At 34.2% G+C, this 14093-nt stretch overlaps 2 protein-coding genes across 2 annotated transcripts; both read right to left on the bottom strand.

Annotated features, from left to right (window-relative positions):
- Positions 1-351: 351 nt before the first annotated feature.
- Positions 352-4202, bottom strand: LOC132696661 (cuticle protein CP14.6-like). The gene is made up of 3 exons (XM_060661617.1): positions 4143-4202; positions 3935-4017; positions 352-2416 (listed from the first exon to the last, which is right to left on the bottom strand). The coding sequence occupies exons 1-3, from the start codon at positions 4149-4151 to the stop codon at positions 2242-2244; spliced, it is 267 nt and encodes an 88-aa protein (XP_060517600.1). The 5' UTR covers positions 4152-4202; the 3' UTR covers positions 352-2241.
- A 933-nt stretch (positions 4203-5135) lies between these two features.
- Positions 5136-8987, bottom strand: LOC132696601 (cuticle protein CP14.6-like). Its single transcript, XM_060661523.1, has 3 exons — positions 8928-8987; positions 8720-8802; positions 5136-7200 (listed from the first exon to the last, which is right to left on the bottom strand). Exons 1-3 carry the CDS (start codon positions 8934-8936, stop codon positions 7026-7028), a joined length of 267 nt encoding a protein of 88 aa, XP_060517506.1. The 5' UTR covers positions 8937-8987; the 3' UTR covers positions 5136-7025.
- Positions 8988-14093: the final 5106 nt, after the last annotated feature.

The raw sequence follows: 14093 nt of genomic DNA, 5'->3' as shown, positions 1-14093 counted from the left end.
TAATACAATTGCTGTTCAAGGTAAACCAGATGTCCCAATATTTGAGAATGAGGCGAAATTAGACGAATAGGCCACCAATTTTTCCGATCCTGATATAGATGAAGATACCCTTAGTGATGTTGGTGATATATGGAGTGTTTCTCAGCAACGGTATAAAAAAGTCGCATTAATCGATTATTAGTGTTATTTTTTGGTAAAGCGTATGTCAGATAATCGGGACAAACATGATTTTGCTCATCATTTTTAGCAAAATAATTACTTACTTTACTTGATTCTAATAGATCACAGTAAAATTTAAATAGTCGATTTTAATTTTAGCATTTCTATTTTCTTTGCCCAGGAAATTGTTTGTTTTCGAACAAGTATTAAATTGCTGTAAAATGCCGTACAGCGTGAAATAGTGCAGTCGCCTTTGAAGAGATGGCAACGTAGGCAATTGAGTCTACCGGGGGTATAAACGAGAGTACTGCTATGCACCCCATCGGAAAAGGTGAGTTTTACCTTTTGAGTTTTAGATTTTTATAAAAAAAGAAATAAAATACATAAATACATTCAAAAGTCCACTGTTTAAAAGGCGCGGTGAAATTAGCGCTGTTTTCATCGCCCTGCCAGGAGATGGCGCCTTAGGTATTTAAAATGTTTACTAGTAACTGTATAAACGTTAAAACTAGCAATTTTTATCTTGCGGTATAATACAATATAAAATATACCTATTGCCGAAATATGGACGACAATGTTAGACAAACAGTAGTACAAAAATTTAAGCCATCATTTGGGCTTATTTCAAACCCCGAAATAAAAATACATAACAAAGTGATTGCAAAATAAAAGAAAGAGAACAAGGTTGATTTTTAGGACTGCTTTTAGTGGTAAATATCAAGGGATGTTTAGCAAGTGCAGCATAAATCAAACTGTTTATTAGGACTTAAAAACAACTAATTGCAAACACCACAAAAATGCGAGGTTGCCCTTGATAAATATCGCTTGGTGAAACTTCCACGAAAATTGCGCTTGGGAATTAAAGTTATGAGTGCGATAACCGAAGTTACAATAAATTCTTAGGGGGTCAAATGAATGTGCGTGGGAGTTTAAGGCGGCTGATTTTTATTTCTAAGTTTGCAATTTAGATTCGCAGCTCATTAGTATCGTTCCGCAATCGACTGACGTTATTGCAGCAGCCACAAGTTTCGGCTTAATTGCCAGAGAAAGGAGATACCGCTGATGCAACTCGCACCTAAGCGAATACCAGCCACAAACTTTAAACTTTGGTCCAAAATGTCATCTTAATAGACACACTATAGTTGCACAATAAACGATTTATTAACATGACCTATTACGACACACCAACTAAAGGAACAATAAAACTCGAGATTAAACAGTTGTGCCAAACGTTATTTATTTTTGCAGAGTTCGTTGCGTGTATAATGTGTCTGGTGTCTATGATAGATTTGCTTGTTGAATTTTGGGGGCATTTACAGTAGAGAAAATAATGGTATAAGCCGTCACCTACCGCTACATTGATCTGCCCCACTCGAAACAAGATTAATGCATCATTTATATACGAATTAGCGTTTGGGTGCTGTTATTTTGACACCTAACGCAATAAAAAGAAAACGGACATGGTTTTTGGATATGTGGAATACTGGAAAAGTAAATATATCAGTTAACAAAGCAGCTTTAACTTTATCGTTGGCTGGTGACGTTTCACTAGCACAAGAAACAAGTTTCATCTACTAGCACGCGTTAAATTTAAAAAATTTTGAGAAAACATTGCTAGAAATTACAATTTCAAGTTTACACAGAGCTAATCTTTAGATCGAATGGGCCGTGGTACGTCAAACATTAATCCTTGCAGTCGGGCGAGCATTTGCTTTAAGCATAACTCCCTACATTTTGAAATCAAATGAATGATCACTATGAAAAATAAGTTTCATTTCGTCATCGTATATAAAAACTGTATATACCCACAAATGTATAAATAGGCAACAGTATTTTAATGTAACAAAATAGTCGTGATTAGGTAGGACGCTCTGATACGCCAAGGCCCTTTGAGACCATCCGACGGACCATTTAAATACTGAGCCACAGCCTCGACGATCGCCGGTAATGGGTGAGTGTTCATAGTAGTCGTGCTCAACTGTTTCTTAAACGTATGAAGAAAGAGAAGAGGAAAGACTGTGCAAATAATGTTTGCGGTCATTATGATATCGCCCTTATGGGTTTCCTAACTAAAATTTCAACTTATTTGCCCTGTTTTGGTGAATGAACTCCCCTCGGTTTGAAGCCGTCCGCGTCTGGGACGTACTGCACTGTGTAGACGACTCCGTCTGCGTCAGTATATAAGTAATTATTTTGGTTACCCACGCTTTGCAGTGCTTCATCTTTCTTCTTGGAAATACCGTTCTTCGCCTCGTAGCTAGAATGGAAATTTGCGCCATTAAAATAGAGCTTTCTTCATTTTTTGTTATTGGTTGCAAAATTATTTTTTATATTAAATGTTGTAAAGAAGGGGGATTATTGGCAATATTTATTATTTGGGTTCTATAAGCCATTGTATGGAGTATGCAATCAACTATTGACTAACGTATTTTTCTTAATATGCTTATTATTTTAAGTTAAATTTTAAGGAATTTCGCCAAAGGTTGTGAACAAAAAACACAATTTCGTATCTCGATACGCTGAAATTGTTAACGACCGTTAGTTTTTGGGTACATTTTCGCAAAACAAGACGAATATCTCCGAAAACATCCGATTGTTCACAAACCCGTGCGGTAAAATCCCGGAAATGTCCGAAGTGGCTCTGATCCATGTGAAACGAAACTGAAGTGGTAAAGTCACGGTTCCCGCACGCTAGATCGGTGTGTAATTAGGCATTTTACAGACGGGAGTAGAAAAAATCATTAACCGAATAAAGTACATTAATTGTTTTTTAACGTTGGAGTTATGGGTTTATATTTTGATTAAATTAAGTTTTAATGAATAATAAAAATTATAATTGTACTACACCAACACTTTTGCCATACCGTTTTTTAAAAAGTAATATTAATACATACACTAACTTTAGTTTTGTATAGAACCAATTTTTCATAAAATACTTTTTTTTTGTATTTTAAATCGTAATCGTAATTTTGATGCAATTCAGGTACAGGGTTAAGATGTTTTCTATATTCTTTAGACACCTTCTTTCTTCTTAATGGCTAAAATGCAGTACTTGGAATGGAACAAATTAAATGTCTGTGTATAGTGAAATATATATAATATTTGGGCACTATTTCATTCACCTTCTTTCCATTTAGCACTTCGAATTTTAAATAGTTTAAATTCAACATTTCGTGAATAATTCAAAACGTATTAGCGTTCTTGAAAATCGAAAAATAAATTTTAATTATTTGATTTAATACCACACTAGGTCAAATTAGATTCGGAAACTTTTTCGAGCTCACGAATATTTTTAAAATTATCTGGAGTCGATGACGAGGATTAATTTTGTAAAAATATTAATTTTACCTCTAGTGGTATTACCAGTGAAAATTTCACACCAGTAGTTTTATTGACAGCTATAAAAAAGTGGCGATGTTTTCATTTTTAAACGGTTTTGGCGCGAATTGTGTACTTTTACTATTATAGGTAGCCAGTTTGGTATGATATAATATTGAATATCGATTTTAGCGTTGGGCAGTTTTAATGTTTGATTTAGTTGTTTTTGGTTTTTTAAAAGCGAAAAAATTTTTGAGAAAAGTTAATCCGGTAAGAGTTGTACTCGAATGAATAACACTACAAAATTTCAAGGACATCGTCCCATGAATTCTCAAAATATTTAAAAAACAATACATTTTGTCTTGGAATTGTCAATATTCTAAACAGTTTTCCTAGGATTTATTAAGATGACGTTAAAATTATGTCCAAAATTATAGAAACGGTTTTTGACACTCACGCGAACATATTTCCATCGATTTTGTCGCCAAGTCTTTGAGGGGCTGCTAAGCACAGGACCAAAAGGGCGGAAAAGACGACGATCTGAAAACACACATTAAATATTACATACATTTAAGTCACGGCTATGGACCACATTTAATGCCATATGAACGAAAACGAAAAAAAGATTCCCGAACATTTACAAAATAATGGCGACTCAAACTCACCATTTTCATTTGAAAGTTTTTTTTATTTTCGGGTAAATGTCGAACGTAAATGTAGCAGACTTCGGTATCAACTGATATGCCGATAGAAAACGGTGTCCTTTTATAGGTAACCAATTTACACGCAGACTTGGCCTCTGGTGAATTTTTAGTTAGCGTGATATTTAACCAAGGGGCATCCTTGGGCATCCACGAGTAAAGGCACCGATTCACCGGTCAACAAAGATTTTGTGATATGGTGTTTTTCATATTTTTGGAGATATGGGAACTAAACTAATAGCAAAACAATGTTGTTTTTGTTTCGATCACGCAATATTTTCGAATTCATTTTGTAGGTGTCATATTTATTGTTTTAAAAATAGGAACGTTATATAACATTCTGAAGAGTGTAATTGTTACGCCACTAGCATACATTTTGCATAAATCAACAGAATACTAGCAGGGCATCCCCGAAAGTAAAATACAGTTTTTGGGATTCCCAAATATGTAGTCAAAACATTGCCGTGAAATAGCGTTTGTTGTAGGCAGTCGTTTCGTTAGTGATCGTTAGTGATCGTTGTGCAGCTACATTTCTTCTTAAAATGCCAAGATTTTTAAAAAATATTAGAGATACGTTCCCCTGTCAATACCAAATTATACCAATACTAATACAATTGCTGTTCAAGGTAAACCAGATGTCCCAATATTTGAGAATGAGGCGAAATTAGACGAATAGGCCACCAATTTTTCCGATCCTGATATAGATGAAGATACCCTTAGTGATGTTGGTGATATATGGAGTGTTTCTCAGCAACGGTATAAAAAAGTCGCATTAATCGATTATTAGTGTTATTTTTTGGTAAAGCGTATGTCAGATAATCGGGACAAACATGATTTTGCTCATCATTTTTAGCAAAATAATTACTTACTTTACTTGATTCTAATAGATCACAGTAAAATTTAAATAGTCGATTTTAATTTTAGCATTTCTATTTTCTTTGCCCAGGAAATTGTTTGTTTTCGAACAAGTATTAAATTGCTGTAAAATGCCGTACAGCGTGAAATAGTGCAGTCGCCTTTGAAGAGATGGCAACGTAGGCAATTGAGTCTACCGGGGGTATAAACGAGAGTACTGCTATGCACCCCATCGGAAAAGGTGAGTTTTACCTTTTGAGTTTTAGATTTTTATAAAAAAAGAAATAAAATACATAAATACATTCAAAAGTCCACTGTTTAAAAGGCGCGGTGAAATTAGCGCTGTTTTCATCGCCCTGCCAGGAGATGGCGCCTTAGGTATTTAAAATGTTTACTAGTAACTGTATAAACGTTAAAACTAGCAATTTTTATCTTGCGGTATAATACAATATAAAATATACCTATTGCCGAAATATGGACGACAATGTTAGACAAACAGTAGTACAAAAATTTAAGCCATCATTTGGGCTTATTTCAAACCCCGAAATAAAAATACATAACAAAGTGATTGCAAAATAAAAGAAAGAGAACAAGGTTGATTTTTAGGACTGCTTTTAGTGGTAAATATCAAGGGATGTTTAGCAAGTGCAGCATAAATCAAACTGTTTATTAGGACTTAAAAACAACTAATTGCAAACACCACAAAAATGCGAGGTTGCCCTTGATAAATATCGCTTGGTGAAACTTCCACGAAAATTGCGCTTGGGAATTAAAGTTATGAGTGCGATAACCGAAGTTACAATAAATTCTTAGGGGGTCAAATGAATGTGCGTGGGAGTTTAAGGCGGCTGATTTTTATTTCTAAGTTTGCAATTTAGATTCGCAGCTCATTAGTATCGTTCCGCAATCGACTGACGTTATTGCAGCAGCCACAAGTTTCGGCTTAATTGCCAGAGAAAGGAGATACCGCTGATGCAACTCGCACCTAAGCGAATACCAGCCACAAACTTTAAACTTTGGTCCAAAATGTCATCTTAATAGACACACTATAGTTGCACAATAAACGATTTATTAACATGACCTATTACGACACACCAACTAAAGGAACAATAAAACTCGAGATTAAACAGTTGTGCCAAACGTTATTTATTTTTGCAGAGTTCGTTGCGTGTATAATGTGTCTGGTGTCTATGATAGATTTGCTTGTTGAATTTTGGGGGCATTTACAGTAGAGAAAATAATGGTATAAGCCGTCACCTACCGCTACATTGATCTGCCCCACTCGAAACAAGATTAATGCATCATTTATATACGAATTAGCGTTTGGGTGCTGTTATTTTGACACCTAACGCAATAAAAAGAAAACGGACATGGTTTTTGGATATGTGGAATACTGGAAAAGTAAATATATCAGTTAACAAAGCAGCTTTAACTTTATCGTTGGCTGGTGACGTTTCACTAGCACAAGAAACAAGTTTCATCTACTAGCACGCGTTAAATTTAAAAAATTTTGAGAAAACATTGCTAGAAATTACAATTTCAAGTTTACACAGAGCTAATCTTTAGATCGAATGGGCCGTGGTACGTCAAACATTAATCCTTGCAGTCGGGCGAGCATTTGCTTTAAGCATAACTCCCTACATTTTGAAATCAAATGAATGATCACTATGAAAAATAAGTTTCATTTCGTCATCGTATATAAAAACTGTATATACCCACAAATGTATAAATAGGCAACAGTATTTTAATGTAACAAAATAGTCGTGATTAGGTAGGACGCTCTGATACGCCAAGGCCCTTTGAGACCATCCGACGGACCATTTAAATACTGAGCCACAGCCTCGACGATCGCCGGTAATGGGTGAGTGTTCATAGTAGTCGTGCTCAACTGTTTCTTAAACGTATGAAGAAAGAGAAGAGGAAAGACTGTGCAAATAATGTTTGCGGTCATTATGATATCGCCCTTATGGGTTTCCTAACTAAAATTTCAACTTATTTGCCCTGTTTTGGTGAATGAACTCCCCTCGGTTTGAAGCCGTCCGCGTCTGGGACGTACTGCACTGTGTAGACGACTCCGTCTGCGTCAGTATATAAGTAATTATTTTGGTTACCCACGCTTTGCAGTGCTTCATCTTTCTTCTTGGAAATACCGTTCTTCGCCTCGTAGCTAGAATGGAAATTTGCGCCATTAAAATAGAGCTTTCTTCATTTTTTGTTATTGGTTGCAAAATTATTTTTTATATTAAATGTTGTAAAGAAGGGGGATTATTGGCAATATTTATTATTTGGGTTCTATAAGCCATTGTATGGAGTATGCAATCAACTATTGACTAACGTATTTTTCTTAATATGCTTATTATTTTAAGTTAAATTTTAAGGAATTTCGCCAAAGGTTGTGAACAAAAAACACAATTTCGTATCTCGATACGCTGAAATTGTTAACGACCGTTAGTTTTTGGGTACATTTTCGCAAAACAAGACGAATATCTCCGAAAACATCCGATTGTTCACAAACCCGTGCGGTAAAATCCCGGAAATGTCCGAAGTGGCTCTGATCCATGTGAAACGAAACTGAAGTGGTAAAGTCACGGTTCCCGCACGCTAGATCGGTGTGTAATTAGGCATTTTACAGACGGGAGTAGAAAAAATCATTAACCGAATAAAGTACATTAATTGTTTTTTAACGTTGGAGTTATGGGTTTATATTTTGATTAAATTAAGTTTTAATGAATAATAAAAATTATAATTGTACTACACCAACACTTTTGCCATACCGTTTTTTAAAAAGTAATATTAATACATACACTAACTTTAGTTTTGTATAGAACCAATTTTTCATAAAATACTTTTTTTTTGTATTTTAAATCGTAATCGTAATTTTGATGCAATTCAGGTACAGGGTTAAGATGTTTTCTATATTCTTTAGACACCTTCTTTCTTCTTAATGGCTAAAATGCAGTACTTGGAATGGAACAAATTAAATGTCTGTGTATAGTGAAATATATATAATATTTGGGCACTATTTCATTCACCTTCTTTCCATTTAGCACTTCGAATTTTAAATAGTTTAAATTCAACATTTCGTGAATAATTCAAAACGTATTAGCGTTCTTGAAAATCGAAAAATAAATTTTAATTATTTGATTTAATACCACACTAGGTCAAATTAGATTCGGAAACTTTTTCGAGCTCACGAATATTTTTAAAATTATCTGGAGTCGATGACGAGGATTAATTTTGTAAAAATATTAATTTTACCTCTAGTGGTATTACCAGTGAAAATTTCACACCAGTAGTTTTATTGACAGCTATAAAAAAGTGGCGATGTTTTCATTTTTAAACGGTTTTGGCGCGAATTGTGTACTTTTACTATTATAGGTAGCCAGTTTGGTATGATATAATATTGAATATCGATTTTAGCGTTGGGCAGTTTTAATGTTTGATTTAGTTGTTTTTGGTTTTTTAAAAGCGAAAAAATTTTTGAGAAAAGTTAATCCGGTAAGAGTTGTACTCGAATGAATAACACTACAAAATTTCAAGGACATCTCTCCCATGAATTCTCAAAATATTTAAAAAACAATACATTTTGTCTTGGAATTGTCAATATTCTAAACAGTTTTCCTAGGATTTATTAAGATGACGTTAAAATTATGTCCAAAATTATAGAAACGGTTTTTGACACTCACGCGAACATATTTCCATCGATTTTGTCGCCAAGTCTTTGAGGGGCTGCTAAGCACAGGACCAAAAGGGCGGAAAAGACGACGATCTGAAAACACACATTAAATATTACATACATTTAAGTCACGGCTATGGACCACATTTAATGCCATATGAACGAAAACGAAAAAAAGATTCCCGAACATTTACAAAATAATGGCGACTCAAACTCACCATTTTCATTTGAAAGTTTTTTTTATTTTCGGGTAAATGTCGAACGTAAATGTAGCAGACTTCGGTATCAACTGATATGCCGATAGAAAACGGTGTCCTTTTATAGGTAACCAATTTACACGCAGACTTGGCCTCTGGTGAATTTTTAGTTAGCGTGATATTTAACCAAGGGGCATCCTTGGGCATCCACGAGTAAAGGCACCGATTCACCGGTCAACAAAGATTTTGTGATATGGTGTTTTTCATATTTTTGGAGATATGGGAACTAAACTAATAGCAAAACAATGTTGTTTTTGTTTCGATCACGCAATATTTTCGAATTCATTTTGTAGGTGTCATATTTATTGTTTTAAAAATAGGAACGTTATATAACATTCTGAAGAGTGTAATTGTTACGCCACTAGCATACATTTTGCATAAATCAACAGAATACTAGCAGGGCATCCCCGAAAGTAAAATACAGTTTTTGGGATTCCCAAATATGTAGTCAAAACATTGCCGTGAAATAGCGTTTGTTGTAGGCAGTCGTTTCGTTAGTGATCGTTAGTGATCGTTGTGCAGCTACATTTCTTCTTAAAATGCCAAGATTTTTAAAAAATATTAGAGATACGTTCCCCTGTCAATACCAAATTATACCAATACTAATACAATTGCTGTTCAAGGTAAACCAGATGTCCCAATATTTGAGAATGAGGCGAAATTAGACGAATAGGCCACCAATTTTTCCGAACCTGATATAGATGAAGATACCCTTAGTGATGTTGGTGATATATGGAGTGTTTCTCAGCAACCGTAGTTATTTTCACAATCAGGACTGAATGAGTTAATGAGAGAATTTTTTTCCTACGGATGTTCCCTAAATTTTATCATTTAGACTTCGAAATAAAAAGACATAAGACACAAGACTTTAAAATTCATATCTACGGAAGGGAGAAACAGAATTTATTGACTCACCCAAGAGATGCTTTAAAGCTGCTCTTTTGCACAATAGAAATGTTTTTGCTTCTGTACTTATTGCTCATTCTGCACAAATGAAATAATGCTAATCTGGAACTACTGCTTGAGAAAATGAAATACGAGGACGATAATTTGTGGTTCATTAAAAATTATTCTACTAGGTCAGCAGTCAGGATATACTAAGTACCCCTGTTTTTTGTGTGACCGTGACGGTAGAAACAGCAACACTGGGTGAAAAAGAACTGACCAAAAAGAGTTAATTTAAATCTCGGATCAAGAAAATATTCTTCACGATAGTCTTACCACACTTGCATATTAAATTAATACTGATGAAGCAGTACGTAAAAGCTTTAGATGCAAAATTAAGGGAAGGAATTTTTGTAGGACCTCAAATAAGACGATTAATGGAAGATTAAAACTTTTGTGAATACCATGATCGAATCTGAAAAGGTTGTATGGATTTTATTTACTAATGTTATGTTTCTAGGCAACAATATCCAAATTACAAAAATATTGTAGAAAACATGTTGAAATTTAAGGAAATGGGATGTAATATGAACATAAAACAACACTTTTTACAAGCTCATCTGGACTACTTTCACTAAAATCTTAATGCCGTAAGCTGCAGATCAGTAAAAAAGGACAATCCGGCCATGGAATATACAAAAAAATCCACTAAACGAAGTTTAGCAGAGAGACTTTGTAATTTAATTTGGATTTGTTCGGTTTTTATTCTTGCACCATTAACAATAATGTTTAAATCAATCGGCATTTTCATTTATCAATTCTTCTAATGTTATCTGTGTTATCTGGTATGATATTAGGCGGTGCGCGGGTGTAATATCGCTGCCTATGAAGGTTTAAATAAAATAAAATTATTAGACTTGCATGTGGCTTTTAATTAAAGTCTTCAGAATTATTGTGGTCAGCTGTGGTTGATCACAATAAAAGTTTAGAAAAGTTTCTGATAATTGGGTGGATTGATTTTTTTTTTCACGTCATCATTTATTTTTATTTATTTAGAGTGATTGTTATAAAAGTTCAATAATAGATTACAGAAATAGATATAGAAATATATCGTCTTGGCTTTTGAGGGCAATTATCAAAATAACCTGCCGATGGCAATAAAACACCTCACCAATCGGTATTGTAATTGTAGTTAAATATTATCTTTTCAATTATATAGGATTAATAAAATGGTATTAATTTTTCAAAGAAACTTCTGAATTCCTCCTGCGTCGATTGAGTCGAACTAGCTAAAGTTACGCCAATCATCTTGTTGGCTTCTTCAGAGTTTGACTGAAACTGGCTCATATTTTACCCTGTATCTGCTTTTATATTGTTTGGAGGGGAGGCGGAGCTAAATGAGGGGCATAAACACCGTCTCGGATGACTGATTCACATATTGGTGACATGTAGAGACCTGAGTCGTGGTTAAGATTGTTAGGTTGCTTATAGATTTCTATACACTCTCGGATTTTTCGTTGGTAGAAGAATTGATTACATGTAAGAATTTTCGTTTCATCGTATTAAATTTTATGTCTGGTTTCGCGATTGTGTTCGGTAACTGTTGATGAGTTTATTGTCTTAGTCTTAAGACTCTTTCATGTTCTTTGAGCCTAGTTGATATTTTTAGTCCGGTCTCTCTAATCTATTCTGTGCCGCATATTTTTGGACAAGTGGTAAATCTGGTTTTGACGTTATATTTCTTTGGAACTTTTGATATGTGGTCATTGATGTTTTGAATATAAGGAAGGACAACAGGGGCAAGTGTGGGATTAATTTCGGCTTCATTGGTATTGGAAGGTTGTGGTGAAGTATATTTTACAATGGAACGCTTAATATCTTTAATGTGGAAATTATTAGAGAGAAGAGCAGAGGAAAAGTGTTTTAATTCTGGGTTCAATGACACGGGCTGAGATAGTTTTACGGATCTGTAAACAAGAGAGTTGATAACCGATGATTTTTGGGCCGGATGGTGATGTGACAATGCATTAAGGTGCATTATTCGATAAAACTAAAATTCTTGCATTTAATCAATTCTTGTACCAACGAAAAATCCGAGAGTCTATAGAAATCTATAAACAACCTAATAATCTTAACTACGACTCAGGTCTCTACCTGTCAGCAATATGCTCATTTAGCTTCGTCCCCCTCAAACAATGTAACACCAGGTACTGAGTAAAATACGAGACAGTTTCAGTTAAGCTCTGAAGAAGCCATCAGGATGATTGGCGAAACGTTAGCTAGCTCGACTCAACAAAAACTGACGCAGGAGGTGTTAGTGATAATAGAAAGTACGGTGACATTAAATACAGTAAAACCACTCTCATAAAACGACCACTCGTAGAAAACGACCGTCACTACTGCGTTCACCTGTCTATAATGATGACGAGACTGAATTGTTTTGTAAAAAATTAACTTCAAAGCTCCGAATTTTGTTATGTTTTTTGTTAATTTGAATAATTATTACATTTCTACAGATACATCTGAAGCGTTATCAAAATGCAAATATTGATTTTATGAAAACAAATTGACATGTATGAACAAACATTGATCTCCCAGTATTTTAAAACGAACTAGCTGGATATTAAGATAATAATATTATCTACTCGTATTTACAAAGTGTCCAATTTTTGTATTTTTTCTGTGTATTTCCTTTATTTTTATAGATAGAAAGTTGCAGTTTTACTTTTTGGTGGAACTAAAGATGCCGTTAACAAAATTTTCATAGCTCTTTTAGTTTTTAAGATAGAGAGCAAAATTGAAAATATTGCATTTTCTGCCACCACTCGCATATCTTCTTAGGATATGTAGAAGCAACCCTTCGTCCTCAGGTAGAAAAATTGAGAAGGAAAATGATTTATTTGGCAGACTTGTTATCTGGTCCGGCGAATGATTTTTCTTATGTACAGGCATTTTTAATTATTATAGTACCAGGAACTGGCATATTGAGAATCAGAATTTAATGTTTGAAAGCACGCTTTTGATTTGGGGTATCTTGGTTTGGTTTGTTTTCAGCAGACGTATAGTTTATAGCATTTTTAAAGGAAGTCTCGCAGCACATAGATATCCAGAAAATCTTGGGTAAGTTATTTCAGAACTGCAAGTCATAACTGTAGGCTCTTAAGGGCATTTCTTAATAATAACTTTCCTCAAAGATTTTTTTAAGCTATATACAAAATGACAAATGACGATACGACAGCGTAGCAGAACTTCGAGGGGCAATTTATTTAGCCTTTTTTGACACTATTCAAAGGATTATAAAAATGTGCTAATTTTGCATTTGAGAAAAAGAATTTAAACATTAACTTTTAATAATGTACTTTTTTGTGTTTTGGTGTTTTGATATATTATTACATTTTGCTTTGGTAGAAGAATTTGCAAGAATTTTAGTTTCATTTCACGGTTGTATTTGGCAACTGTTGGTGAGTTTACGTGTCGTAGTCTTAAGGATCTTTCATGTTCTATGAGCCTAGTTAATATATTTCGTCCGGCCTCTCCAATGTATTCTTTGCTGTATATGCATGGAATGCTGTAAACTCCTGGCATCTCAAACAGAATTTTGTCTTTGACGGATCGAAGATGTTGGGAGATTTTTGGACAAGTTGTAAATCTAGTTTTCACGTTATATTTCATGATAACCTATGATTTTTGGGCCAGATTGTGCAGTAAGTTATCGGTCTGTGTGCGTAGGTTTTCTGTAAACAAACTGACCCAATGTTAAGTCTGATTTTCTATTGATCATATCTAAGAATGCAAGATTATTATTAGTTTTTTAATTCATTGATAAAACGTATGTTGGAGTGTATAGAGCAGATAAAGAAAATTCTTCACGCGTCATGATCACGAGTGAATATCAGGAAAATAATTCAAGATCTTCTTGCAGACGGATCCTATCGTCAAATTACAGAAGATCCCACGTCATCCATGGAACGCGACCTTAAATATGTTATTAAGGCTTCTCTATCAGAATCCGCGAAAAAGGCTGTCACCCCTCATGACTCTACAATTCGTCTTCTCTCTGTGATTGACAAAGCAGGATTACGACCTTAGACCTATTTTCAACATCATTGGTTCTCCAACATATTATGTAGCAAAATATTTAGCTTCTGTATTAAAATATTTTCTAGAGAAAACTAATAGTTTCATACTAAATTTCTTTCACTTAACAATTAAAAACCATTACAGTAGGTCCCAATAATAATC

The sequence above is a fragment of the Cylas formicarius genome, unplaced genomic scaffold (genome assembly GCF_029955315.1).
Source record: "Cylas formicarius isolate icCylForm1 unplaced genomic scaffold, icCylForm1.1 PGA_scaffold_1__22_contigs__length_36826433, whole genome shotgun sequence".
Taxonomy (NCBI): domain Eukaryota; kingdom Metazoa; phylum Arthropoda; class Insecta; order Coleoptera; family Brentidae; genus Cylas; species Cylas formicarius.
The sequence above is the reverse complement of the archived record's forward strand: the minus strand, read 5'-3'. Positions and strand labels throughout refer to the sequence as shown.